A 26602-nucleotide genomic window follows, 5' to 3' on the forward strand; every position below is an offset into this window, starting at 1 on the left:
ATTCAGCTGTGAACCCATTGATTTTTATTAGTTATTTAGAAACATTGCCATTTGAAAATGCAATTATTTCCTTTTTAAGTCTCATCCTTTGTTATTTCAGTATTATGAGCTGTTTGATTGACATGGAACATAGAGGAATCTGTTATATTACTTTCAAAGCTTCAAACCATTGCTGAATTGTGAGAACTCTGCAAAAACAAACTAATGCTTTGGTGAATCTTCACAAGAAAAACAGTTCTTTACATCCTATTCACATACATATGCTTACATTACAGATTTTTTTTTTTTTTTACACACCAAAAGTTGTGGTATTGCTATGTTACCTGAAACGACAGACACCATTGCCAAATAATCAATAGATATTCTAGACATGTTCACAACTGAAATGATCTGAAATATTTTTCCTCTGACAAAGAACCTAAAACTGAGATTTAGCACACAAACAGCCACATCCCAAAACAAATGGATCAACTTCAGGAATTCACAGAGCTACAGATCTTACACGCGTATCATCAAAAACATTTCTGAGAGCATTCAACGTATTGATCTTAAAATAAAAAAGCAAAAAGGTGTCTTGTAATACAAAAAAAACGAGCATTATAGCCATACAGCAACCCATTCATCAATTCAAATATTTTTCATGTATGCAGAGGAATTTAAATCCCATTTTTAAAACTTTTGGAAAGGTTGAATGACTAATGATGAATGAGGTTTGAGGTAACTAGAGCTTCAAAAATCTTAAACATACTGGACACCAGCCATAATTGCACTAAATTAGTATCATAAACACCCTACAGAGAGACTTTTGTAACAATGAAAGTAAGTCAAAGGCAGTAGTAATCTGAATGATTCAACATTTGGCAAGGTGAGCGTTTATGGCAATAAAAAGCCTTATGAAAAACTGCTAACCTTAGATTACTTACCGTGTAGTTTATTCATATGTAACTGTGCACATTTGAATCGAGACAGTGAAATCTACATCAATGTGCTGCTGAAAACTACTTTTGTCCAAATACTGACGTTATAAATCATTTCTGGACTTCTGGAAAAAAAAATCTGCTAGCAAGCCACTTAAATGAAAGCATGCTGAGAGTATGAACTTTTTACATATTGAATTCAGAGCACAGTCCACCTTGCACTCTGCGTTCCAAAGAGGCATGGTGTCAAAGTTTGAATTTGTACTAAACTTAATACAAAAAAAAAATGGGTTGCACAAAATAGGTTCGATCCTTAGCTTTTAGCACAGTGACAAGCAAAAGCAGAAACAACTAATGGAGTTCATTCGGCAATGTTGTCTTTTCCCCCCCACATAGTGAGTGTTGATTTGCACAAATGTTATTTCACCTGGCAAAACCCTGAGGAGCACATTTAAGATATTGTAGAAGTTCATCTAGTTTTTCCCCAAGCCACAGTTAAAAGACAAAGGAGGGGCTGGACAGGGCAACAAGAGTCCTGAAAGCTCTTTTGGGGTTAACAGGATTAAAGACCACAGCAGGTGTAGGTGTCAGTGGCTGTCCCAGAGGGAGAAACGCTATTGGGCCTCAATTCGTTCTCCAGTAATCCTTGTCCCATTTGGTCACCTCCACTCTGATACCTGCTCTCTCATTGTTCCTCAGGCTCTCCGGCTGGCTGCTCAGGCTGGGCTGGAGGTCTAGGGGGCGCTGGAGGGGCTCTGGGTACGGCTTGGTGCTGTCTCTGCCGATATGCGATTACTGTGCCCAAGAGCAGAGCAATGACAGTCATGAGATAGAGATCCCACTCAGGACCCAGTAACTGGTCAAGATCCACCTGAGATAGAAGCTCCTTCAGCTTAAGAAAAAAAAAAAAGATTAATGTTATTGGTTAGTCCTTGACTTGAGGCAAATCAGATTTCAGGTGGATTCTCACTGAAAGATTTGACTTACATTAAGATCTTGCAGGTACTGTTGTGCATAAATAAGGCCCAGCTTGCACAGGGCCAGGAACACAGGAACTTGGGCGTCAGGACTGGCTTCTGCAGCCATGTCATAGAAACGTTTAGCCAGATGAATGTCCTGTGGAGGAGCAATCCAAAAAATTAATACTTTTATTCAGCAAGAATGCATTAAATTGATAAAAAGTGACAGGGAAGACATTTATGATGTTACAAAAGGTTTCTGATTCAAGTAAATGCTGTTCTTTTGAACTTTCTTTTTACAAAGAATCCTAAAAAAATTAATCTCAGTTTCTACAAAAATGCTAAAAAGTTGAAAGGTTTCAACATTGATAATACGTTTCTTGAGCACCAAATCAGCATATTGGAAAAATGAATGATTTCTGAAGGATCATGTGACACTGAATACTTGAGACTTTGCAATCACAGGAATAAATTATATTTTTAAATATATTAGAAAATTTTTTGTTTTTTTTAAGATTTATTTTTGGCGTTTTGCCTTTTATTTAGATAGGACAGTGTAATGACCGGAAGCGATGTGGGAGAGATAGGGGCGGGAAAGGTCCACGAGCCGGGATTCGAATTCGAGACGCAACGGCTCTGTAATGTTTTTTTATAGTAATAATAGGTCACAATTTTACTGTTATTAATCAAATAAATTAAAATAAATGCAGCCTTGGGGTGCATAAAATATGTTTCAAAAACATCTCACAGACCCCAATCTTTTGAACGGTAATGTACATGCTTGCTTATATGTAAATATGCACAGATATTTCACCTGTTTAATACCAAGGCCCTTCTCATGCATATAGCCTAGGTTGAACATGGCCTGTGCACTGTGCTGTTGCTCAGAGGCCAGACGATAGTGAATGACTGCAGTCTCATAGTCCACACCAGTGCCATAGCCATAGAAATGATAGTCACCCAGCTTGATTCTGGCCACTGTGTAACCTGATAGCAAAACAAAATATAATATGCATAAATATATGTTTTTATTTTGCAACAGTGATTGTCTGACTTTACATTATCCTGCTTATTACGTACGTAGCTGTGTACCAAGTAAGTAAATAAATGGGCATGACATAGTGAAATTGCATATTTTATCAATATGTAATCAATTTTCTTTAAAGAGTAATATGAAAGTAATACGAATATGACAAAGATTGGTTGTCAGGGACAACAGTAAAATAGCAGCAATGATACTGAAATGTGAGACAGCAGGATGCTGCGAATGACCAACCAGAATCAAGTATTTGAGCGAGTCATGTAGCAAGCAGTTATATTTGTCTCACTATAATGGTTGTAAGGTCATCAAAGCACTTTGGCATTTTGCTAGAGTGACTGTGTGGGTTGAAGAGAACAGTCTAACCTTGAGCAGCTGCTCTGGTCCAGTGGAGCAAAGCCCGTGGGTAAGATTCATTCTCATTGAAAATCTGTGATCCCTCTGAAAGACACATACACAGAGTCAGATGTATTATTACAATGTGAAATGGCTTAATTTAGCTGGGTTTTAATTTACCAAGGGACAATAAACATGAAGGGAACATCTTTATACGTAGTCTCTCAGGCTTTCTGTGCAGAATGCTCTACCTTCACAAAGATTCTGTGACCTTCTTTAAGTGTTCCCACATATTTAGACATGAATTTCCATAACTTTTTTCCCAGTCATTTAAGATGACTAATAATTACGCTTTAAAGAGGTCATGAACTGAGAAATCTAAATTCCCTTGATCTTTTGACATAAGAAAATCACTGGACTATAAAAACATCATGTAAGTTTCAGAACTCAAAACTTTCTTGTTAGTGTAAAAACAGCTTATATTGAAGGCAGTCTGCCAAAACGACAGCTTGTGGAATGTGCCACTTGATGATGTAATAATGTGGCTAAACACCACCTCTGCGGAAGAAGATCAACACCTGCTTCTACGTCGCTGCCTGTTTGGCCCCGCCTACCGATTCACGCACATAGTGTAAAAAGCGAGAGAGGTGAACGCAGGTCTACGCAGAAGTCAAACAATAAAGATGGCTCTGAAGGCAACAAGACGCTGTGCAGTGCCAAGTTGTGGAAAAACACAGCCTGCGTCCCAATGTGCAGCATACTATCCATCCTAAATTCTATGTGATATTAGTAATTTTCAATACTATTTAGGGCATATAGGGTGAATAGTATGCACATTGGGACGCAGGGACAGTCTTTGCATTGCCTTCCTTCTGATCCCAACATTAGCAAGGATTAAATGAACTTTATTTTTAATATCCAGACCACGTCAGTAAGAACTTGGTCCTTTGTTCACTTAATTTGACTACGGATTCGTTTACAAACAAGGCACAATTCGACACAGGATTTCCAGAAAGACTGAAACTAAAAGACAATGTTGTACCGACTATATTGGATCCGACAGTAATGTCGCACCACACAAGTGTGAGTAACTGTTTTTTATTACGTGGTCACTATTGCTTTGTCTGTTATTACAGATCGTTTGATATGTACTGAGAATTTATGCATTTTTATCCTAAAATCCAGCAGCGTCCATCTATGAAGGATGTGTGCTGTCAAACATACACAACTAATAGCCAATCATAGCAGTGGATGTTTACTTCAGAGCAGAGATGTTCACAAGTCTTTAACCTGGAGTCTGAGTCAAGTCTCAAGTCTTTGGTCACGAGTCCGAGTCGAGTCTCAAGTCATTTAATGGCTTGCTAAAAAAAAATCTCATTCAGAATCCTCATGTATTGAAATCTTCCTATTTACGAAGCTGTTTTATAGGCTATAGACAACATATATATTCCATGATCTGCTTTGTAAAAAAAAAAAAGAAAAAAAAAGAGGTATTAAGATGTAAGATTATTGTTCATCCAGCCTGTTAGGCTATGTTTTAATCCATTACCATGTTCAAAACAGTTTTTCTGTAATGAAATTCTATAATAAGAGTCCGATCTACCATGACACACAAGGAAATATGTGACACAGATATTACCATAGGCGTAATTTGAGGGTGGGACGGGTGGGACATGTCCCCACCACTTTTTGCCAGGGTCGATATTGTCCCTACCACTTTTTGAAAGTAATTGAAAAATATATTGCGGAAGGTAGGCTATGTATTAAAGGGAAAACTTTATTTTAAAAATGGAGAGCTTCCTTGTGCTAAGTATAGGCCTGCCCTCTACTAAATATTTTTCTAGTCAACTAGTCGCACGTTATATTAAATTGATTAATATAATAATATATTAACCATACTTCAATATAGGCTAAGCCCACCCGCCTCCACTCACTCTAGCCCGCCCGCCTCCGTTCACTCTCATTCACTCACAAAATAATGTTCTTTTTAGCAACATCATATGACCCCTTTAATTTACCATTATTTCTTTTGAACAAAGCAATTTCAGAAATGTCATGTTTTAGATTGTAGGTCATCTTGTACCCTGTCAAGGACAAAGCTAACCAGCAAACCTTGATATAAAAAGCATCCTAAATGTTACATGTGTTTGCACCATATTGTAGTGAGTAACCTTTCTTGTTATTGCCGTTTCAAATATCCCACCATAATCTGTAGTCTGAGCCTGTCAGGGGCTAATGGCAATGGCAGATACGTTACTAGTTCGTTTCAAGGAAAATAATTTTCTTTTTTTGTTTGCCAAATAACCCTGTGTATGTGTCCGCCCCCTCAACTCCCGGTAAAAAGTTCAGGCTCAGGATTTTTTTTTTGCTTTAACCCCTGTATAAGTCAGGGGTATTCAATTAAAGTTCCAAGAGGCGAGGCCTCTATATTTTCTTCCAAGCAGAGGTCCGGAAAAAAAAAAAAAAATAATTAATGTATTGCATTTTTACATTTAGCTACATGTTTCTGTTCAGGGTTTTCCACCTGAAATCTATACTATTTTAATATGTTCGCCTACTTAAAAGCATTATCTAAAAACAATGTAGCAACAATAATCAAAACGTTCTCATCTTGAGCAGAAAAGAAAGATATCTAGCAATTTCAAAGTTTAAGTTCTAGCCATCTAACAACAATTTTCCCAATTATAATTACATGATTCTTTTGAAATGTTCTTAGCCAGATTAATAATGCTAAATGTAGATCAGAAACGTGGCCACATCTGGTTTGAATAGGTTAGATAAATAGATAGTAAGAAAAACAACTATATTTGCAGCATTGTTTTGTTTCTGCTGTGTTTCAGTGAAAGTAATCTATAATTTTGCTACTCTCCGTGTTTCTGTTGTTGTTAAAATAACCGCGTCATCCACAGCTCTTGAGCTTGGCGCCGGCGCGCGTCCGGAGAGAGAGAAAGCGCACAGAGCTGAAAGGGCTCGAATAAAGCGCGTTTGGCTTTTGATAAAAAATACTAGAGGATATAGCGCTGAAAGATATTTACCATAAACGACCCTGAGCGCTTGTTATGTGATCCGCTCCACTGTTTTGACGCGCTGCTCACTTAAAATGGTGCTGCTGTTACGCTCGCGGTCCGGATGGATGCCGGGGTGCGGATGCGGTCTGCCTTTTGAATATCAGTTATAAGTATTTAAGGTTAAAAGACTCGAGTTGCTTTTAAAATATTCACGAGTCCTTTTCCTCGAGTCGAGTCAAGTCTGGAGTCATTTCAGGTCGAGTCTGAGTCAAGTCTGAAGTCTATAAAAATGCGACTCGAGTCCGAGTCACTAACTCGAGTGCCCATCTCTGCTTCGGAGTCTACAATCAGCCACTGACTCCTATTCAAACAGAGCGTTCTGATGAGGGGATTAAAAACAGGAGAGAAAACAGCCTATTACTTCTGAATTATGTAATTTGATGTAAAAATCTTGAGAACATTATAAGGGGACCTCAGAGAACAGTACAAAATAATATAAAAAGGCAGCTCATGACCCCTTTAAAAAAAGAAATCATAATATACAGATTTCCATGGCAGTTATTCATTAGCATGTCAGTGACAAAACATTCATTTTAATTGTAATAATTTCTTAAAAGTAACATCTTGATTAACTAGCAAAAGCATTTGAATATTTTAGAGCAGAACATGAAATAATAATTATATTCCCTTTAGAAATGCATACTCTCCGTAAAATATAAAAGTCATACATCCATGACTTTTCCAGGCCTAAAAATAACAATTAGTAAAAATTTCCATGACTTAATGACTATGGGTGGGAAATCTGTTCTTTATTTCAAATTTCAGATTATTGTCAGGGCAGAATGGGTAGGTAAAGTATACATAAACTGTTTTTTTGTTGTTGTTGTTGTTGTTATTCATATTTTTTAAAATAAAGATATGGTTTAAAAACTAAATCTAGATTAAATGGCAGATGCTGATCAACTATTCTCAGACCAACTTTTGACCTAATACCAAAATTAATTTGCATGTAGGTGTTAAGGGTTTAGCACCCTCTGATGGTAGTGGCAAATCACTGACTCACTTTGATCAAGGATGAAGGCCACATTGCTCTGGGCGACCTCGTAGCCCTGTTCGGCCAGCAGTAGATACTGTACTAGAGCAGAGTCCATGTCGCCCTCCTTAAAGCTTCCGTATGCTGCCATGAGTCTCTCAGACCAGCGGCCGCGCTCACACACGTTCTTGAAGAGCTGGTCTCACACACATACATTCATGGTAAACTATCAGAGAAGTTTTTTGAAACATGGCCATGCATGATGAAATAGCGTCTCACCTCCACTGCAGTGTGGCAGGAGCGCATGACCCCAGTCCCCGTGGCATGCATCTGAGCTAGATTGTAGAAGGCTAGGATGTGACCCGCTTGAGATGCCAGGTTAAAGAATTTAAGAGCCTGTTTATAATCACGCTTCACCCCGATTCCATCTAAAATATGAAGAAAGTGAAAGTCATAAATGCACTTTTTATACTCTCAACACCCACCAGCTGAAATGACTAACACACTTCTCAGTCCTCAATGTTTGTCAAAATCATGCCAAAGCAGAATGCAGGTGGGAGTTTGTCATGGCAACAATCACCTAGGCAACCAAACCAAAAGGAGTTAGCTGTGATTTAAGATAAAAATAAGATAAATCGCTATTGAAGTGGTGGAAGAGTGAGCTAGACAGGCAGGTAGAAAAAGGGAAAAGAAAAACAGAAATATATACTGAAGCAATATTTTTAGAGCAGAGCAAATCGTGAAAAATTCACAAATTTTCATGGTTTTTCCATATTTGTTTAAAATGTTATTTTACAAAAGTCTATTAAATAAATACATAAAATATCAGTATCAGTTGTTATTATTATTATTATTATTATTATATTTAGAAATTAGTAATGTCTGGTAAAATTATTTGAATGTCTGAAATAATTTTTATAATAATAATAATAATAATTCCCTGTTCTATATTCTAAGGCAGAGGTCCCCAACCACCGGGTCGCAACCCACTACCGGGCCGTGGAAGAATTGCTACCGGGTCGCAAGAACATTCTGGGAAAAATGTGTATAGATATGACACTCTGTTATTTATTTATGTTAATGATTGATATAATTATTCAGTATTTTTCTTTGTATGCGATTTATATGGAGTAGCAATTTGACAATTTCATGTTAAATAAGTAAATGAAAGATTGCTCTGATCTGTCACATATTAGGAGTTAAACGGATCGCAGTTGATCCGTAATACGTACGGATGAGACCCTACCGTTCGGCACACACGTGATTCGCAGATTAATTTGCCAATTTACACGTACAAGCAATTTTAAAGCACAAGAAGAAGAAACGAAAGAGAGCTCAATTCGTTACTCACGCGCTGTTCTCACACACAATCAAAGTGCGTACAAGAGACTAGTTTCAGACAGCGCGGAAATACTGAGTTGCGTATACATGTACCTGATACATACACATAAAATTAGCCTGTTAAAAACTCTTCACGGCATTGTCATTCTCTGTGCTCTGTGATTTTTCCTTTTGCAGTAACAGCAGGAAAAGTAAAGAAGCAGAAGTGAAGAGAAAAAAAATGAAAGCAAATTATTCACATGCAATTTCTCTGTCTGACACACACTTACTGTAGTACATGGTTCCCAGCTGCAACTGTCCGTCCACCCAGCCTTGCTCTGCAGCCTTCTGAAAATACTTCAGTGCCAGGTCATTGTTCTGCAGGATCGAGAAGAAACAATGACTCAAAAGATCTTTGAGTGATTGCATAAACTTCATCTCATCTAGGAAACTCACCACAGGAACACCCCTTCCATACAGGTAAGCCATACCGAGGCCACTCTGGCCAACCGGATTTCCCTAAAAAGATGCCAACAAAAATGACAGATTAGAGAACATTCGAAAATGAACAGTTTCTGAATCTTGACAGGGGAAAATAATTCTCACCAAATCTGCAGCCTTTTTGAAATAATGCAGGGCCGTGTCATTGTTCTGAGGCACATACTCACTGCCTTCAGAGTACATCTGAAACAACAGAATGAGAGTTAGAGAAAGAAAAATGGACACAGAGGTTGAACAACAGTGAGATCATTCAGCTACAGTCCAGGAAAACTCAAAATAAGGGACTAATTAAGTCTATACCTTTCCAAGGAAGGCCATTGCATGTGTGTTCCCTGCATTTGCTGCTTGGTTAAAGTACTCATATGCTCTCTGAAAATAATGACAAATAGAAAGTAACTATAAAATCATCATTTCAAATTATTCGAAGAAATGCACATAAAATGTCAGAGCCCCCCCCCCAAAAAAAAAAACTACCTGATGATTCTGTTCCACACCTCGTCCTCCATGTAAGTGTAACTGGCCCAGGCCCACCTAGACAAGAAAATGTAAGTGTGATAGTAACAGTCAAAAATACAAGTACATAAGGCCATTAATTGCTGCAGTGATACAGTCTATGTTCAACTTCAAATAATGCCACAGGGTGAAATTCTTCTTACAGACAAATTAGAATGGTTTTATTTTACCTGTGCCTGCACATCTCCTTTCTCAGCCAAGAACTGGTAGTACTGGATTAAATCCTCCTCTAGCATTCCACTGCTAGAACCAGGATTTTCCACTTCATCTAAGAGCCGGATCCGCTGTACTGCACTGCCCCCTGTCAGTGATACATCGCTGGCCACTAATAAAAAAACAAAAAAGTCTTCGTTACAAAAGTAGTTACTTTGATATTGCAAGACTTAATCATCACTGAGGTTAGATATGGACAAAGTGAGAACAACTGAGCAGTACCAGTGATTATTCATGAGCAGTATGAGTGTAATTCAAATGAAAAATACATTTCTACAGAGATGTTATAGTTTTATGGTCACACTGCACTGCTCACATGTAGCATTTAAGTCACTAAACATTTCCTTTGACAGACTGGGAAAAAAGGCGAGTGGCGACCAAGGATCCAGATAACATCTTTTAAAAGATGCTGTGCTGAAATTCGATATGTTTAGACATATGAGGACTGCATATAAATGTGACAAGATTTACCATGATTGGCCACTAGTCTGTAGTGAGTGAGAGCAGATTCACAGCTCTGAGGAACCCCAACACCTCCCCAATATCTGTAGCCCTGAAAAAAAATGATGGCATTTAGCAGATGGCACAGCCAGGAAATGCAGGCTAAACACAAGCCTACACCGCACCAATGCATTAAGAAAGTAGTCATGGATAAATTATGGTGCCACATGATCTGAGGTTTCAACTTTGCTGCATGTAACTGAGCCAGCGTGTCGGTCAGAACTTCAATAGATCCAAAGGTTTGTTTAGACACTCAACTTGATATATGCAAAGTCAAATAAAGACTTGACGCATACTATAAGCAAGTCATCAAGTCTAATTTCCTCGGTGGAACAGGATCCTCCCTTGTTTAAAATATAGGACAGAGAATCATTCTTCTTACCAGAATCATATGTGCTACTAGGTTTCCACCCAAAGCTCCAAAGGTGTAGTACACCAATGCCTGCAATTAGATGAAAAACAGCATTTTCATTAAACATTCACATTTAAAATAAGCAGGCTGTGCTTTCTAGATAAATGTCATTAGGGAATACCTTTGCTTGACTTGAGTTCACCCCTAATCCTGCAGCATATAGGAAACCAAGTGCCTGTGTGAACACAAATTGAAAATTGGTTTCTCAATATAAAAAAAAAAAAAGTAATGATATAAAATGGAATAAACTTTTCCTGATGCAATAGTACAGCAGTGACACAACCCCACACACAGCTGCTATTCTTAAGAAACGGCTTGAAATGAGTCACAGGACAAACAAAGCATCAGTATTAACATAGAAAGATGACATTTAGTTAATAAACAGTTGCTATTACAGTCTGGGCTTTAGGGGAGCCCTCCAGTGCCAGCTTCTCAAAGATCTCCTTCGCCTGAGGAATGCTCTGGGGTAAGTAGTCTCCAAACAGCATAGCATATGCCACCTTCTCCATGGCCTTGGCATGACCCATCTCTGCAACTTTCAGGAGTCTGTCGTACAACCTGTAATGCAGAAATATAAATCTGAATAAACACTACGGTTTAATATTTTGTGGTTGGCAAGTCTCTTATGTTCACCAAGGAAGCATGTATTTGATTAAAATACTTTAAAACAGTAATATTGTAAAATATTGTTACAACTTAAAATTAATATTTTCTATTTTAATTAATTTTTAAAAATAATTTTTACTCGATGACAAAGCTGAATAAATTTTCAGCAGCCATTACTCCCGTGTAACACTTAAGAAACCATTCTAATATGCAGATTTGCTGCTCAAGAAAACTTTCTTGTCATTATTAATTTTAAATACAGTACTTTTTAATATTTTTGTGGATACGTTTTTTTTTTCCAAGTTCAAAATAATTTATTTGACAGAAATCTTTTTTGACATTAGACATGTCATTAATGTCACTTTTGATCAGTTTTAAGCATCCTTGCTCAATAAAATTTCATAAAAAAAAAAAAATTATACCTTAGTTCAATTATACACGTTAATACTTTTGACTCCAATACAGAAACCAAAACTATCCCACACGGTAAGTAAAACTGAATAAAAATTTCAATCCCATTCACATCAACAACAATAACTACAATGATAACTATAAAGGTATACTTTTAATCTCATTAATTTTAATATCGTTCTAAATGTAAAAGAATAGCAGAGTCCACACCACAACTACAATGGCACAGAGGAACAATACTGTTGGAATTACTTTCACAACAATTTTTTCCAGCTGATGAATGATAAAAATATTAACAGCCAACCACAATCAGAATCAGCAAATCAGAATCACAGCCTGCTTTAAAGAGCATGAGTATTTAAAGCAGCAGATGACAGAACTGCAGCGTGTGCTTGTAATAAACAAAATGTTATTGTGTGTTGGTGTGGATGCTGCTATAATTATCATTATAGTTATCTTTACAGTTAACTTCCTTGTTGTGAATGGGCCTTTAAGGTGCAAATATTCACACTTTAGGGGAAGGTAAGGTACAGAGGTGTATCTTTGAGGGTACTGCACTGGATACAGACTTAAAGTACAGTTTTTGCACATTTCTTCAGATAGTGTAGGTTCAAGACATAAAAATAATAGGAAAACTGTTGAAACAGCACTGCAAGAAAAAAAATACATGGCTCAACAGCACTCACTCTTTCTTCTGGCTCCTTCTGTTGGTGCTGTTAATCATCTTAATTGCATCCTGGTACTGTTCTTCAGCCTCTTCCACCAACCGCCTCTGCTCTGCTTGCTCTTCCGCTGTGAGGACAGATACATCACACATGCATTTGGTGTAACAACTGAAAGTGCTAAAAATCACGATTAATTTATAGTGCAGGTAAAGTTGGAATTGATCTTTTCATATCTAGGCTACTAATGCAGAAGAGTAAGAGTAGCAAAAACATATTTCGACTAACATACCAAGAACTCTTCTGCTTTTAACTAAAGTAGTATCATATTTCATGTAGACTGTAGAGTCACAATATGATTCATTTTTACAATATAAAGTACGCTACCAATAACAGCTCACTCACTTTCACAGAAGCCCCATTTCTTATCAGTGTTGTAGTTGTATGTTGTGGCACACCACAGCCTCCCATCTCCTCTGCCTTCAGTAGTGCACTCCATATACTCTTTCTCTTGGAAAAGAAAAGGAAAGACGCAGGGCTCCCCAGAGGCTGTTCCACCAATCGCCACCGGAACTATGATAAACACCAATGAGAAAATGACACAATAACCAGATACTTTCACAGGAAACAAACTAAACACTTGTGAATGCATGAGTGAGCAGGTTTCTTTTCTCAATAAACACTGCAAGCTGTGATGCGGAGAGCAACAAAGAAAGATCTTGTGCTGTAAAACCCTAAACTAAGCGACATGGGACTCAAACGGTATCAAAACCTTGAATGTGCGAGCAAAAGATTAGCTACATAGTAAAGAGAGATTAATAAAATTATGCTAAATGTACAGAGAAACCTACAGACAAAACCTGAATACTTTATCTTATTCAGGAAGCACCTGCAGGCCCCATCTGGATCTACTCACCTTCTTTATGACGCTCCTCTGGTGGAGGAGGTTGACTCGGAAGGTCTTCCTGTTCAACCCCCTCAACCTCACTCTCTACTCCAGTGTCTGTTGTACTGCTGTCGGTCTGGGCATCTTTAGAGACATACGCATGTCCCGCCACAATTTTGGAGCCATCATTATCTGCGCTCTGACCATAGACAGAAAACATGGAATAATTAGAAGAAAGAGTGAGTGAGAGAGTGAGAGAGAGAGAGAGAGAGATATATATATATATGGGGGAAGTTGTGGCCTAATGGTTAGAGTCGGACTCGTAACCCAAAGGATGTGGGTTTGAGTCTCGTACCGGCAGGGATTGTAGGTGGGGGGAGTGAATGTACAGTGCTCTCTCCCACCTTCAATACCACGACTGGGGTGCCCTTGAGCAAGGCACCAAACCCCCAACTGCTCCCCGGGCACCGCAGCAAAAAAATGGCTGCCCACTGCTCCGGGTGTGTGTTCACTGCTGTGTGTGTGTGTTCACTTTGGATGGGTTAAATGGGTTAAATTAATTCCGAGTATGGGTCACATGTCACGTCACTTTTTTTCCTTTATACATATATATACAGTATATACACACACATACATATTGCATGTATGTGTGGGTGTTAGAGAGAGATCTTTTTGTACATGAATGTATACACACAATTAGTCAAAATAATATCAATATTTTCACTATTTGTGTGTATACGGTGGTGTTTTAAGAAAAAAAAATACATTTTAAATTTTACATTGAGAACATGGAATCTAATTTATTTTTCTCAAAATGCAATACCAGGTATCACGAACACAAAACACTTCTACCCAACTGCATATTAAATGGCTCTGATAATATATCATTATGTTTAAATGCTGTATTACCTGAGACTCACCACCCTCTGCAACTCCATCATCTTGAAGTACTTCTGCAATCAAAATGCCAACTCATAAACACTTTATATACAACACGTTAACATATTAAATGTTAATGTTAAATAGCTTAGTTAACGTCTAAATAAACACACATTTTCCTAATAATTGAAAAAGAGCCTCTGACTCACCGCTAGCTGTCACTTCCAAAGTCACAGCTAAAGCCACAACAAGGACCAGACAAGACTTTTTAGTGGGATTCATGTTGCCAGAGTGTGCAAAACGCAGTGGACTAAAAATCTGACTTAATTAAACCTGCACACTAACTTAACTGTCTGTTGTCCTAGCTAGCCATTTAGCTATATAAATCTGTCAGTGAACTGCACCTGACTGCATAACCGACTAGCTATAGAACTTGACCAGCGAGCCAGTCAACCAGAAACTTCTCCCAAGAGCAAAAATGGATTATAATAAAACAACCCATTCGCATAAACTGGACATTAATACCCTTACCAAAGCATTTTGAGCTAGCAGCTCAATGTAACTAACTCAGTGACAGCCTGTCTACACAGCTAAACACACAACACTTCCCAGAGACTAACGTAATGCCGTGTCGGTCGCGGACCATGAAAATATTCCAAGACGATTTCCGGAACAATGTTTCCAAGGCACCTGCAATGTTTATCAAATTCAACAACACAAGACAGTAACAGTTTAGCCGTCGTTAGGGTTTCTCGTGTTACAGCATATTTCTGTTCACTGACCGACCCCCTATTTCCTAATCCGCTGCGGCTTCACCAATCAGGAGACGGAATCGTAGGTAATAGCCAATCGCTGCGCTCCAACAGTCAGTTGACCAATCAGATGCGCACACACAAGAGTATCACGGCGCCTGAGATACGCGAATGGAGCAGAAGTGTACACGACAGTTTGCAGGATATGAGAAGAACGCCTTTGAACAGCTGACTCTCTTTCAGCCGAGTGTGAAGTAAACAGTACGGGAGTTATCAAATATTATATTATTATTAGAAATAAATATTTTAAATAGTCTACAAATATTTTAATAGTCCACACTCATAAGCGATAATGGTTCCTATAAGTTAAAACATGTATAAGTTAAAACATTTATCTCTTGTTTTATTACAACACAGATTTGACAATGTATTTAAGAGGTATCATGATTACACAATCAATTCGACTTTTGCTTCATCACAGAAAAAAAATGTCACTTATAAAATACACAGTTTTAAATAGTTCATTATCTATATCCGGAATGCCCAGACATAACATTCAAACATACATATTACATTCAAACATGACAAGCTCTAATGCAAATGCAATAGCAAATACAAAAAAAATAAATAAATAAATAAAAAATCCGGGCACGGGAATCCAGCAATGAACTAGCGCAGGCAGGAAATACAAGTGTTTCATGTTCACAGGTGTTTTTTTTTTAAATCTATTTGTATTATGTCATGAGTTTCTGGCATGGCACAACATGCGCTTTGGCTTAACGGAGTTGTGCTCCATAACCAAACGTCTGTTTAATGGCATCAAAGTAGTATCTCTGCCAGCCCACTTTCATTCTTTCCTCCTCATTGCTGGGAACTCCTCTGGCCTCCAGAATCAGCTCTGTCTCACTACCTTGATTTATGAAGTTTAAAATGACAGTTGCTGTGTGTCCTGAAAGAGAGTTAGAAAGAAATCATAACTCAGATTAAAGCAAACAGATCCAATAACAGTGATGAACATTGGCCATAAACAATCAACAATGAGCAAAACATTTCATAGACTTTCCTTAATATACACAAAACAAATAACACAGAAAAATAAAAACCAAATAATATAGAAAAATATTATGATTACTAATATTAAAGTAGTATGTGGGTTCATAACAAAATACTACATTAATATATACAATAATAAACCATACCAGCTGGCCAACTTGAAAACCTCCATTTCATGACAATTTTCTGGTCTGGAATCTGAAAGAGAAATGGGCAATTTTTACAAAATCTATGTTGAAAATTATGCGTCAATAGAGAAATGCACTATAAAAAATGAAATTCTCACCTGATAAATCAATTAAACCAAATTAATTGATTTAACAGTTAAAAACCATTATAAGAGGTTCATTCTCACCAGTTCTGCAAACTGCCCATGAACATTTCCTTCCAGCAGCCGGAATTTGCCACCTGAGCACCCATCCACAAAGGCAGCAAGGTGTGTAAATGCTTGTACCATCTACACACGTGGAAAAACAAGGAGCAAGTGAGTTCAACATCAAATAATCTATGCATAAAGAACACCAGGATACATACACATTTATTGTTTCAACTGCATTTGTATGGATTTACAAGACAAGAGGGGAGTTTTTTCTGACCTCTTGGTTTAGGAAAACCCTGTACAACTCTTCTGGTGAGGTAAGAAAGGTGTCTTTCATAGTCAAAGATACTGTTGAAATTTTAACTCCAGTGTTGGGACCGTTTTTTGTTGTGGAGGATCCAATCTGTGGGGGGACCAAAACATTTATACTCAATTTTGATACAGAGCTGAAATATTTATGTGCACAAATATCACTTGAATCCAAAAACAAGCATGAAAATATGTGTGTGTGACTGCAACTGACATAAAATACAGGGTGGATGTATGACCAGCATACTGTCTAGTATATATTTGTGTTACCAGAAAAATTAACGAGAACTTACTTGGGTTTTGTCTAGTTTGACCTTGGCTTGTGTCTCCTGATTCTGTTTGTTGAATGCGCTTTCTGTTGGTAAAATCATACCCTGAGAGAACTCTGTAAAAACAAGTTACGAGAATGTGATGACCTGCACAAATAAAACAAAGCAGAAATTACTAATAGATGACGTTTTAGATCCATCACCTGTTTTGAGATGTTTGACATAGTTGCCCAGTGCCATTCTGATTTTCTTGACTCCCTCCTTTCTCATGAGGTCAGTCAGAGGTGTGTTTGGCTGGTCTTTACAAAGTCTAGCACAAATCTGTACAAACAAACATAAGTTAGATTTTCATTCAACATGCTCACTCGTATTGAAAGAGTCTTTAATTGGGAGAGAGGTTCACTTACATCTAAGTCATCCATGTCATTTTCATCAGAGAGATTCGGTATTTCCACAGTGCCTTTATATTTGATTCCCATTTTATTTGTACCTACAGTGAAGAAAAAAAAACATGTCTTTCATTTCACCTTTACATTCAATTATTATGTTGTGTGTGCAAACAGAACTTTGACTCACCAGTCCATGAGGCTTTAACAACCCACTCATAGAAGTAGATGAGTTTCCCTTTGCGGTTGTTGATAGAGGCCTCGCCATCTATATTGCTGACGTCTGTGATCTCGCATGAGCCTTCTTCACCCTCTACACGAAGCCCAAGAAGGAGGCTATTTATTGCATCTTGAGACCAGCTTGTGACATCTCTCTCTGTCCTGTGGTATACGATTAAGAAAATATATATATATACACACACACACACACACACACACACACATTTGACAGCACGTAGTGCAAACGATTAATCGCGAATAATCACATCCAAAATAAACGTTTTTGTTTACATAATATATGTGTGTGTACTGTGTATATTTATTATGTATATATAAATACACACACATACAGCATATATTTTGAATATATTTACATATATTTACATGTATATATTTATATTCATATAAATTATATCACATATAAATATATTTAATATATAAACGTAACATATTTTTTCTTAAAAATATACATACATGTGTGTGTATTTATATAAACATAATAAATATACACAGTACACACTCATATATCGGGCCAAGCGGGCGATTAATCGTTTGACAGCACTAATATATATATATAATAGTAATCTATATTAACACTCTCTCACACATGTGTGTGCATTTGAGAGAGCAAGAGATAATATAGATAAACTATAATATAGATAATTATATAATATAAATAACTTATTCCGATAAGTAACATTTTACACATTTCAAATGGGACAGTTCAAAAGTCATACTCGGTTTGCTTTTCATCAGAACACCCTGAGTCTAATTCTGTCTCACATTCATGTACTTCCAAAAATAGACTTTGCCAACCCCTCACATTCAACTACTGGACATTCCAGAGGCTTCTGCAAACACTGGAAAAACTAACCTAATGGCTGTAAGAATCAGATGTAGGCAGTATTTGTAAAATATAAAACAGTTTTTACGTTTTCTGTGAGATGATATGCCATTCTCGATGCAAACATTTCTAAATCTGTTTTTGTATGGTCTTTGACCGCACATTGAGACAGAATATTAAATAGTTTAAAATGATAATTTAAAGTATAGAATGGTCATAATGCTGATATCTGTAATCAGTAACATAATCTATATACTTTTCCCCCACACATTTATGCATTTTAAACCAATTAACATCTAGATGAATAAATATGAAGTTGGAAAATAGAATTTCATCTATCAAGAGACACTTCATACAGCTATTTTAACAAAAGGGCGAAAAAAACTTGTGGTTTACACGCTGTTGCCGACATGCACGTGTTACATACCAGTGCCAGTTATTGACATTTGTCGCATCTGCTCTTTCTTCCACAATCCAGCGCGGGTCTCCCTCTCCCCATTTGGCCATGACAGAATTTAGGTGATTTAAAGGAATTGAGATGTTCCGATAAACTGCGGATGCCGGATAGTACCGTAGGGATTGACAGATGTAAATTCGTGAATTACACAATAAACGTATGCAGAAGGAGCTCAGCTGATTTGCTGCGTCGATGGTAGCATAAATATTCATGAGATTATACAGGACCAGTGAAGGACCGAACGAGTATGCCTATATAAGACGCACAAAACAAATCTCTTAAGGAAATCCAAAGGAGGCAGGGAGGAAATAGTCAAGGAGCAGTCGAGAGGTTAGTTGTCCGCTTAACTAGCCGGCAGCTGTCCTCCTAGACCTTTATTAAGCCCCCATAGAAAGTCCCAGAACCGGAACTGGGTGAAGAAGCTTCCTTTAGAAACCAGAAACTTGCGGACCTTCTTGGCCAGAGATCCTCATTACCTAGTTAAAAAAGGAAGAAGAAGAAACCCTCCTTAAATCTCAACTTTCGACTGTTTACCAGCCATAAATCTAATTTATCAACTGGACTGAGCTCCCTTTGTGAAAAACAAGAGCGCTTAATTGTTTTGAATGTGCATATCTTAAATGTGCATTTAATCTTAGTGTATTTATATCTTACAAGTATAGGCTATATGATAAACAACTCTACTTCAACTGTACTACACGTGTACTTTATTATACTTATAATTGAGTACTTGGTCATAATTTTAATTATAGTGTTTTTTGATATTGCACATTACAGTTAATATATTTTAAATGTTGGCCTACTAAATTGTAGCTTCATTACAAATCCGTAATGACAAAATATATTCAAATACATGACATAAAAGATTCAATAGAAATGAGATGACTAGACTTAGTCTGCTTTTTTATAAATAGCCATTCATATTTAGCAACATTATACAAGCTTACCATTGTAATTAAGAGCTACCAATGGTTGTATATATGCTTACTTTGGTTTAATACAAATACGGCAGTTAAACTTCTTACTATGCACAATGGTATATTTTCCGAGGGGAATGAACAGAAACCATATCCATATTACCCTACTTCAAAATTAATCGGTTTTATTTTTATTTTTCTGGTATTAGATGATCCCAATACAAGTGTGAAAATTAGATGTGTGGGAAGAATACAATCTGTATGAAACTGTGACAGGTTCTCTTTTAGTCGTCAGTACATGAGTATGTCCAGCAGGTGGAGCTAAGGTAAAGAGCGCTGACTGATCTTTGATCTTCAGGCTGGCCTTCAATAAGACATGCTGTTGTATTAGAAAATGTATTGATTCTTTATTATTGGCATTTGACTGTCATTAACTCACACTGTAATAAAATTAGAGATCTTGATTTTGATGCTTTCAAAGGAACATGCCTGATCACCCTTTGGAGTAACATAAATCTGGCCTTAAGTAAAATAAACTGAACTGACAAGTTTGACATATCAGAAATAGTTTAGTCATGAGTTTAGGCTACTATGGTCGTATGATTATTTCATAACCCTAACACTCCTGTTCTGATACTTGAGGTGCATATATCTAAAATATCTAAAATATCTTTAAATGTCTTGACATTATATGTTGTTTAAGGGTTTGGCATATTTTCTATATATTGTCTTGTAATGTAAGGAAATGTATTACGTAAATTAAAAGTACAAGACAAAATACCTACCTTATAAATTGCTTAAATTAATATAAACAGAGTATAAACAGTACAGACAAAGACTATTCTTGATTTCTTTTGAACCTTCTGGAAGTAAATAGCCAACATAGGAAATCAAATGAATTATTCAGAGCAAACTGACAGGTGAGCATCTCATGCACTCCATCAGATCAGCTAAACAGGAAAAAAGTATGTAGTTCTGCTTTGTGTGCAACATTGTTATGTTATGTAAAATTAATACATGAAAAAATGAATAGCCTTGACCCATTGTATAAACATGCTCATAATTGTTCAAATTAATATAATTATTAAAAAATGAAAAATGTTGAGTATTTTTAATCCAACGAGACAAAAAATGTTATGTTACCTAATAATTTAGGTAACAACATTTATAACAACATTATAAATAAACTAGTCTAATCCAATAAGAATACTATCAGATGTGCATCACATTTATCTGAGAACCACAATCTTGCTGCCATATCACAATGAGGAAGACTTTGAGAGCCATATTGGTGTTTTCCTGTGTCCGTCAAATTTGTCTTCTACCCCTATGCTGACTTTGTTGTTCTTGGCAGTTGCTATCAAGCATAGCAAACTGCAGTGATATCCCAGGAGGAGTGCAGCTCTGTAGCCTACCCACCAAACAGGCAGATGGAGGTGCACACAGTGGTGTATGAGGAAGAACCTGGCAATTGAAATACTTAAGCACTTTTAAACACCAGCTGTTTGAGAGAGAAATAAAATAAGAAGAGTAAGATGGCTGAGACACTATGGGGTGGTGGAGAGCAGATTTCTACATACATGTTGTTGCATTATTAATGCATCTGTTTGTTGCGAGCAATTCGATCCAAGTGCAGACGGCCTCCAGATAGCCATCTTAGAGTTTGAATTCTAATTTTACAAATAGATCCATGGAAAGCAAATAATTTTTAATTCATTTTTATGAGTTGCATCATGGTTTAAAACTCATCTTTAATGCAGTTGCTTGTTTATATGAGACTTAAGTGATAACCTTTGTATCACGGTTTTATATACCATTTATGTTTGTGCAGTATCTGAAAGATATTATACAGCATATAATTCCGAGAAAACGAGTCGCTCTCCCTTCACATGCATTAATTTATTTTGCCTGTAGGGGGCGACATATGTCCCTATTTTTTCTTTATTTTAACTGCCTTGTTTACTCCATATTGACTGTCCGTTTTATATCACTTAAAAGGTGTGCTTGACTGGTTGTAGATCTTGAGTAAATACATAACACGTTTCTATTTCCATTTTTTATTTGACATACTGACCTGCTACGATGTATTGCATAGAATGACTGCAAAAGAAAATGCTTTATTATTTACATACCCCACAAAAATCTGCAGTCAAAACAGATCAAAGGACAGTTTCTGGGTGAAGAAACAAAATGTAGGGTGTAAAGTCATCATTACAAAAAAAAACAACATTTAGCCATTTATTCATTCAAAGGTATACAGGCCTACTACATTGTGTCATTTGCAATTAGGCAAGACAGCGCTTATGTTCATATTTTCATATTGCACTTGGGACAAAGTGACATTTTGAGGTTTCTGACATTACAATTTCATTAGGATAATTAAAATAAAAAAGGTTATCTTATAAAATAAATAACTGCCAAATTAACAAGATGAGGTGATGTTTAAAACTTGCTGTTTTGTGCCTCACAACCAAGCAAATTTGAGAAGGACCATGATAATACAAACTCTTGCTGCTTTTTGTATTCTCTGTGCAACCGGTACATCAAACTTACCATACATTGAGTAAGCCGTTCACAAGTTTACAACACAGTGTAAACCACTTTTCACCGCTGCTCTATGCATTACTGCAATGCATGCTCCTAGACTAAAGCATAATGAACACTAGTTTAAAACCACAGGCTCCTGGGGCTGATTATTGTGAAACAAATGTCCTTCAAGAGACTGAAACTCAAGCAACAGGAGACATTACATTTAAATGAGGCCAACAACTGAAAGCTCTCCTCCTTAACCACTTTAGCATAAAAATTTTTAAAAAGCTGCCTAAATAACTGCCTGGTCCAAAGGGAAGTGAACACACCGCAAAGATCATCCCATCGTGGTCAGCACAGATCGAAACCTTTACAAAAAATTCCAATGATAAACACCTCTCATAATTCTGCATTATATATGTACACATTAATTATTACTAAGAGGAGGTGAAGTACAAATCACACTTCAAAAAACAAATAAAACCTCCTAAAGACCGAAGTCTACTGATCATATCTCACTCTTAAATAAAAGCAATATATTATCTCATGATCTTTAGTCAACAACAAATAAAAAGATCAAAACACAAGTAAAATATATAAATACAAATGTATATACACAACACAAAAAGAAAAACTGATCAAGCTTACAAAGCTTAAAAAGTTACACACTCATTAGATCCACAGCTTTCAGCAATAAAAACAGGTCGCTAATGCAACGCCGATGGTCTCATCATGAAGTCTCTCTCTGGTTTAAGGTTACACACACAAATAAACAGAAAAAGAAACAAACTGATCAAGCTTACAAAGCTTAAAAAGCTACACACTCATTAGATCCACATCTTTCAGCATTAAAAACAGGTCGCTGTTGTAATGCCGATGGTCTCACCATACAATCTCTCTGATTTATGGTTACCATCATACACGAGCATGTTTCCTAAAATCTGAGTGTAAACTTTGCGAGTGTCAGGTTTTCTCTGTGGCGGTGCATGTGTCTTGTGAGCGGGAAAGGCAGGGTGGGAGTTTAAAGGGGTACGAGCGTGTTAGTTCCGAACAAAACAAAAGGCCCTTCTCTGCTGCCACCTCAAATGCCGTAGTTAGTATTTTCTTAAATTATATAAATCTCATTTATTTTAGTTGGAATGTCTAAATTTAACTCAAATTCGGACCATACATGTCTCAAGCCACTAATGATTAAAGTGAGCCATCCACAGGCAAAGGAAGACATTCCACCATGAGCTAACAGAACCGCTTCCACTTGTTATTCCTTTCCACATAAAGCAGACAGAGAACAAAGCTCCTCCCTTAAACTAAAATGATTGGTCAGGAGGAGATCAAAGCCCCTTGGGGCCTCACTGGGGGCGGGGCTTGGTGTGAGCACACACACATACCAGCTGTTGTCAAACTCTCAATGTAGCGTTCACCACTAGCACGGCTCTCCACGTGACAGGAGCTGTTTGCTTTAACTCTAATCTGGCTCTCTGGTTCTTCCCCTCCCCCTGTTTCTGCCCAGTCTTAATGGAGACAGCAGCTTGTGGCTCTTTCGCATTCGATTGCAGCAACTTAATGTTCAGTGGATGTTAATACAGGTCAAAAACCAAGGGCCTTGCTCTGGTCTACCACCGCACACGTTTGAGTAGTAACTAAGAACTAAGTTGTGGTGGAAATGGCTTGTGATGAAGGGAAAAAGCAAGCAGGTGAGACATCAGTTCTGCTCCACACGAGTAAGCTTGGACATTCAGAAATGGTCCTCGAGACATCACGAGAGGCATCCACAGACATCCACGATCAGCTTTTTGCAGTGTAGATCACAATGAAGGACAGCAGAGAGGGGATGTGGACCCACATTCGGGTAATGGCTTCTTTAGAGGACAGAGGATCATGCTAAATGCTCAAAAAGTGGCAAACAACCCACTTAAGGAGCGCAAACTCAGGCAAGTCTATGTGCGGGTCCACAGTGTGCAGTTCATCGTCAGCAGTCTTCATTCTCCGTTGTAGGCACTATGTTCATACGAGGGATTCGACGGTGGCTGTGTGTCTGACAATCATGTACATGAAAAGTAGAAATAGCATTAAATTCCAAGTGATTAGAAAATATAGATCACTTTTTACGCAAGCAACAGCTCGTTCTGAAACCAGAAACGTTTCGAAAAGAAGGTGTTGAATAGAAAGATCGAGACAAAAGCTTTTCTTCTACAGCTATAGCTTTGGACTGAGTCCTAACATTTGAGGAGAGGCCTTCCTGTGAACAGAGAGCCATATATAAAACAATCAGCAGTTTTGAAAGTTATTGGAGAGAAACCGTTCAAATACAGTTTTAACAACGGCAGTCTTTGTATAGAGAAAGAGGTCTTGGTATCTTGAGAGGTAGTGTGAGTGCTGCATGTGCATGACATGATCTGATTATCATAATTACTGACAGTAAATGTAATGCTTCAGAATACAGTGGAGATCACAAAAAATAAATGTCTTTTAGTTCATCAAAAGCTATGAAGCGTCCATCACGGTCCACTTTTCTTCAATCTCCTCCTTGTTTTAAATACAACTGAGTCACTATCCAATATAAATAAGCATCAATGGTAATACTTTGTATTTGTTTCCGAAGTCCCTGCATATTAATATCTTGGTTTGCTTAAATCTGAAGGATGGCAGCGTAAGCTCGACCATCTGAAAAGTTTTAAAAATGTGCATTTATCCTACAGTGAGAGTGTCAGGCAGTTTCTTTTTATTATATATAAATATATCAGTCCTTTGTATAAAAATAGATAAAATATTTGTTTTTGTTTTTTTTAAAGAAAACACATTGTATTATTCATTTCCCATAGAAAATATTGGGATGGCTGAATGAGTACACTGTGGTGCGAGCCGTGGTTCAGAAGCGCACCAGGATCTCCATGATGTGGTCCAGGTCGTTGATGTCTGAGAGACAGAGCTGTAGGCTGCTGTTGGATGTGCAGCAGGAAACGGTCTTGAGGCCATCGTCCACCCCGCTGCTTCTCTGCGCAGGAAACGCCAGAACCGAAATGTCAGAGTCGTCGTACATCGACGTGTCGATGTCTTCAAAGATGTCATCCAACGGCAAGTCTGTCAAGTAGCTGGTGGAATTAGTAATCTCAAAAGAGCTGAAAAGCGAATCCAACGACCTTGTGTCATCCTCACCAGCAAGGGATGGCAAAAGTGTCTCGTTTTCAGTGCCGCACAACTGGACCTCCTCATCCTCAGCTGTCATGAGGGGGAATGAAGGGAACAGTGCTCCGGTTAGGGGTGGAGGACAGTCTAAGGGCACAGGTGGCAGGTCGGGGAAGTGGCGTGGGGTGGAGGCGAGAGGGAGCGAGGGGCCGAGAGGGGTTGGTGGCAAACAGGTTTCCCCCTCCTGTCTCATCTCCTGCTGAATCTGGCGGAGGGTGTTGGCCAACAGGACCGAACGGTGCAGGCTAGGTTCAGCTCGCTGCTGGCAGCTTTGTAGCTTGTCTAGACACAAGTCCAGCACCAGCTGCCTCTGCTGAGGATATGGCAAGTCCTGGGCAGGGTCCTCACATGTGCTCAGCTTACGTTTCACCCCCCGGCCCAACATGTACCTAGAGATGAGAACAGAAAGGGAAGTTCAGAAAAACAGAACAGGAATGTTTCTTTCGCTGACCTACCTTGCAGTGAAATGAAATATGATATTACTTGCAATTCAAGCTTTTTAAGCTTCATCCAATAATATATTTTGCAAGAACACATCAGAGGGATGTTATGCACCACCAACAAAGTTTTTTTCCCCAAGTAAGTCCCACTGCACAAGCCTCTAGATTGTCGAGCTCATCACCGAACAAATCAACAATCAATGCCATAGGTGGATCAATGACAAATAAAGAGTTAGGGGGTGTGCCCGAAGTGTGAATCCTTATCAGGGAAAACACGATTCCTAACACAGTGTCTACACCAGACGCGAGTGGCGTGGCGCGACAAAATACTATAGAACCACTGATCTATAATAGAGATTTATTATATATAGATCAGTCTATAGAACTCATTATAATCAGTGATGCGGTCTACACTGAATGCGACACGACACGACAAATCCCTGACAGTAAACTGCTGCCGCATTCTATTTATGACGTGCTGACACAAATTTCAAATGATTTTCAATGGTCGCTTTGTCGCGTCCAGTGTAGACAGACTTTAGCTGATGCGGCGCGACACGACAACTGTCGTGTAGACACGGTGTAACGGTTGCCTGCTACATCCTACAGTACATAGAATTTCGCTTACCACATAAACAGAGTAAGGAGAGATGACTGAGGACGATGGCGAATGATTTGCAGATCCTCAGTACCACTGACAAACATATAATCTTGTAAAATGTGTGG

The 26602-nt window shown here is 37.8% G+C and overlaps 3 protein-coding genes across 4 annotated transcripts in view; all 3 read right to left on the bottom strand.

Moving 5' to 3' along the window:
• Nucleotides 1–6: 6 nt before the first annotated feature.
• Nucleotides 7–14994, bottom strand: sel1l (SEL1L adaptor subunit of SYVN1 ubiquitin ligase). 2 transcript variants are annotated; one of them, XM_016448049.1, is made up of 21 exons: nt 14406–14994; nt 14238–14270; nt 13348–13461; nt 12837–13004; nt 12456–12561; nt 11148–11310; nt 10874–10927; nt 10723–10782; nt 10311–10392; nt 9797–9951; nt 9588–9644; nt 9414–9482; nt 9219–9296; nt 9069–9131; nt 8903–8990; nt 7572–7720; nt 7323–7488; nt 3282–3356; nt 2691–2863; nt 1905–2033; nt 7–1809 (listed from the first exon to the last, which is right to left on the bottom strand). In XM_016448049.1, the coding sequence occupies exons 1-21, from the start codon at nt 14476–14478 to the stop codon at nt 1603–1605; spliced, it is 2262 nt and encodes a 753-aa protein (XP_016303535.1). In that variant the 5' UTR covers nt 14479–14994; the 3' UTR covers nt 7–1602. The 2 variants fall into 2 exon arrangements, with proteins under 2 accessions (XP_016303535.1, XP_016303534.1); XM_016448048.1 differs by having other exon boundaries at nt 13348–13516; nt 14227–14270.
• A 400-nt stretch (nt 14995–15394) lies between these two features.
• Nucleotides 15395–19207, bottom strand: LOC107659164 (activator of 90 kDa heat shock protein ATPase homolog 1-like). Its single transcript, XM_016447998.1, has 9 exons — nt 18775–19207; nt 17475–17665; nt 17306–17388; nt 17102–17219; nt 16923–17014; nt 16598–16723; nt 16357–16458; nt 16148–16199; nt 15395–15897 (listed from the first exon to the last, which is right to left on the bottom strand). The coding sequence occupies exons 1-9, from the start codon at nt 19014–19016 to the stop codon at nt 15725–15727; spliced, it is 1179 nt and encodes a 392-aa protein (XP_016303484.1). The 5' UTR covers nt 19017–19207; the 3' UTR covers nt 15395–15724.
• Nucleotides 19208–23014: 3807 nt separating this feature from the next.
• LOC107659201 (SERTA domain-containing protein 2) overlaps nt 23015–26602 on the bottom strand; it is a 17259-nt gene continuing 13671 nt past the window's right edge. Inside the window, exon 2 of the mRNA XM_016448060.1 lies at nt 23015–25825. Coding sequence (XP_016303546.1) covers nt 25120–25825 — 706 coding nt within the window. The 3' untranslated portion in view covers nt 23015–25119. The remainder of the gene's footprint in view (nt 25826–26602) is intronic.

The sequence above is a fragment of the Sinocyclocheilus anshuiensis genome, unplaced genomic scaffold, assembly GCF_001515605.1.
Source record: "Sinocyclocheilus anshuiensis isolate Anshui unplaced genomic scaffold, SAMN03320099.WGS_v1.1 scaffold423, whole genome shotgun sequence".
In the NCBI taxonomy this organism is placed as follows: Eukaryota; Metazoa; Chordata; class Actinopteri; order Cypriniformes; family Cyprinidae; genus Sinocyclocheilus; species Sinocyclocheilus anshuiensis.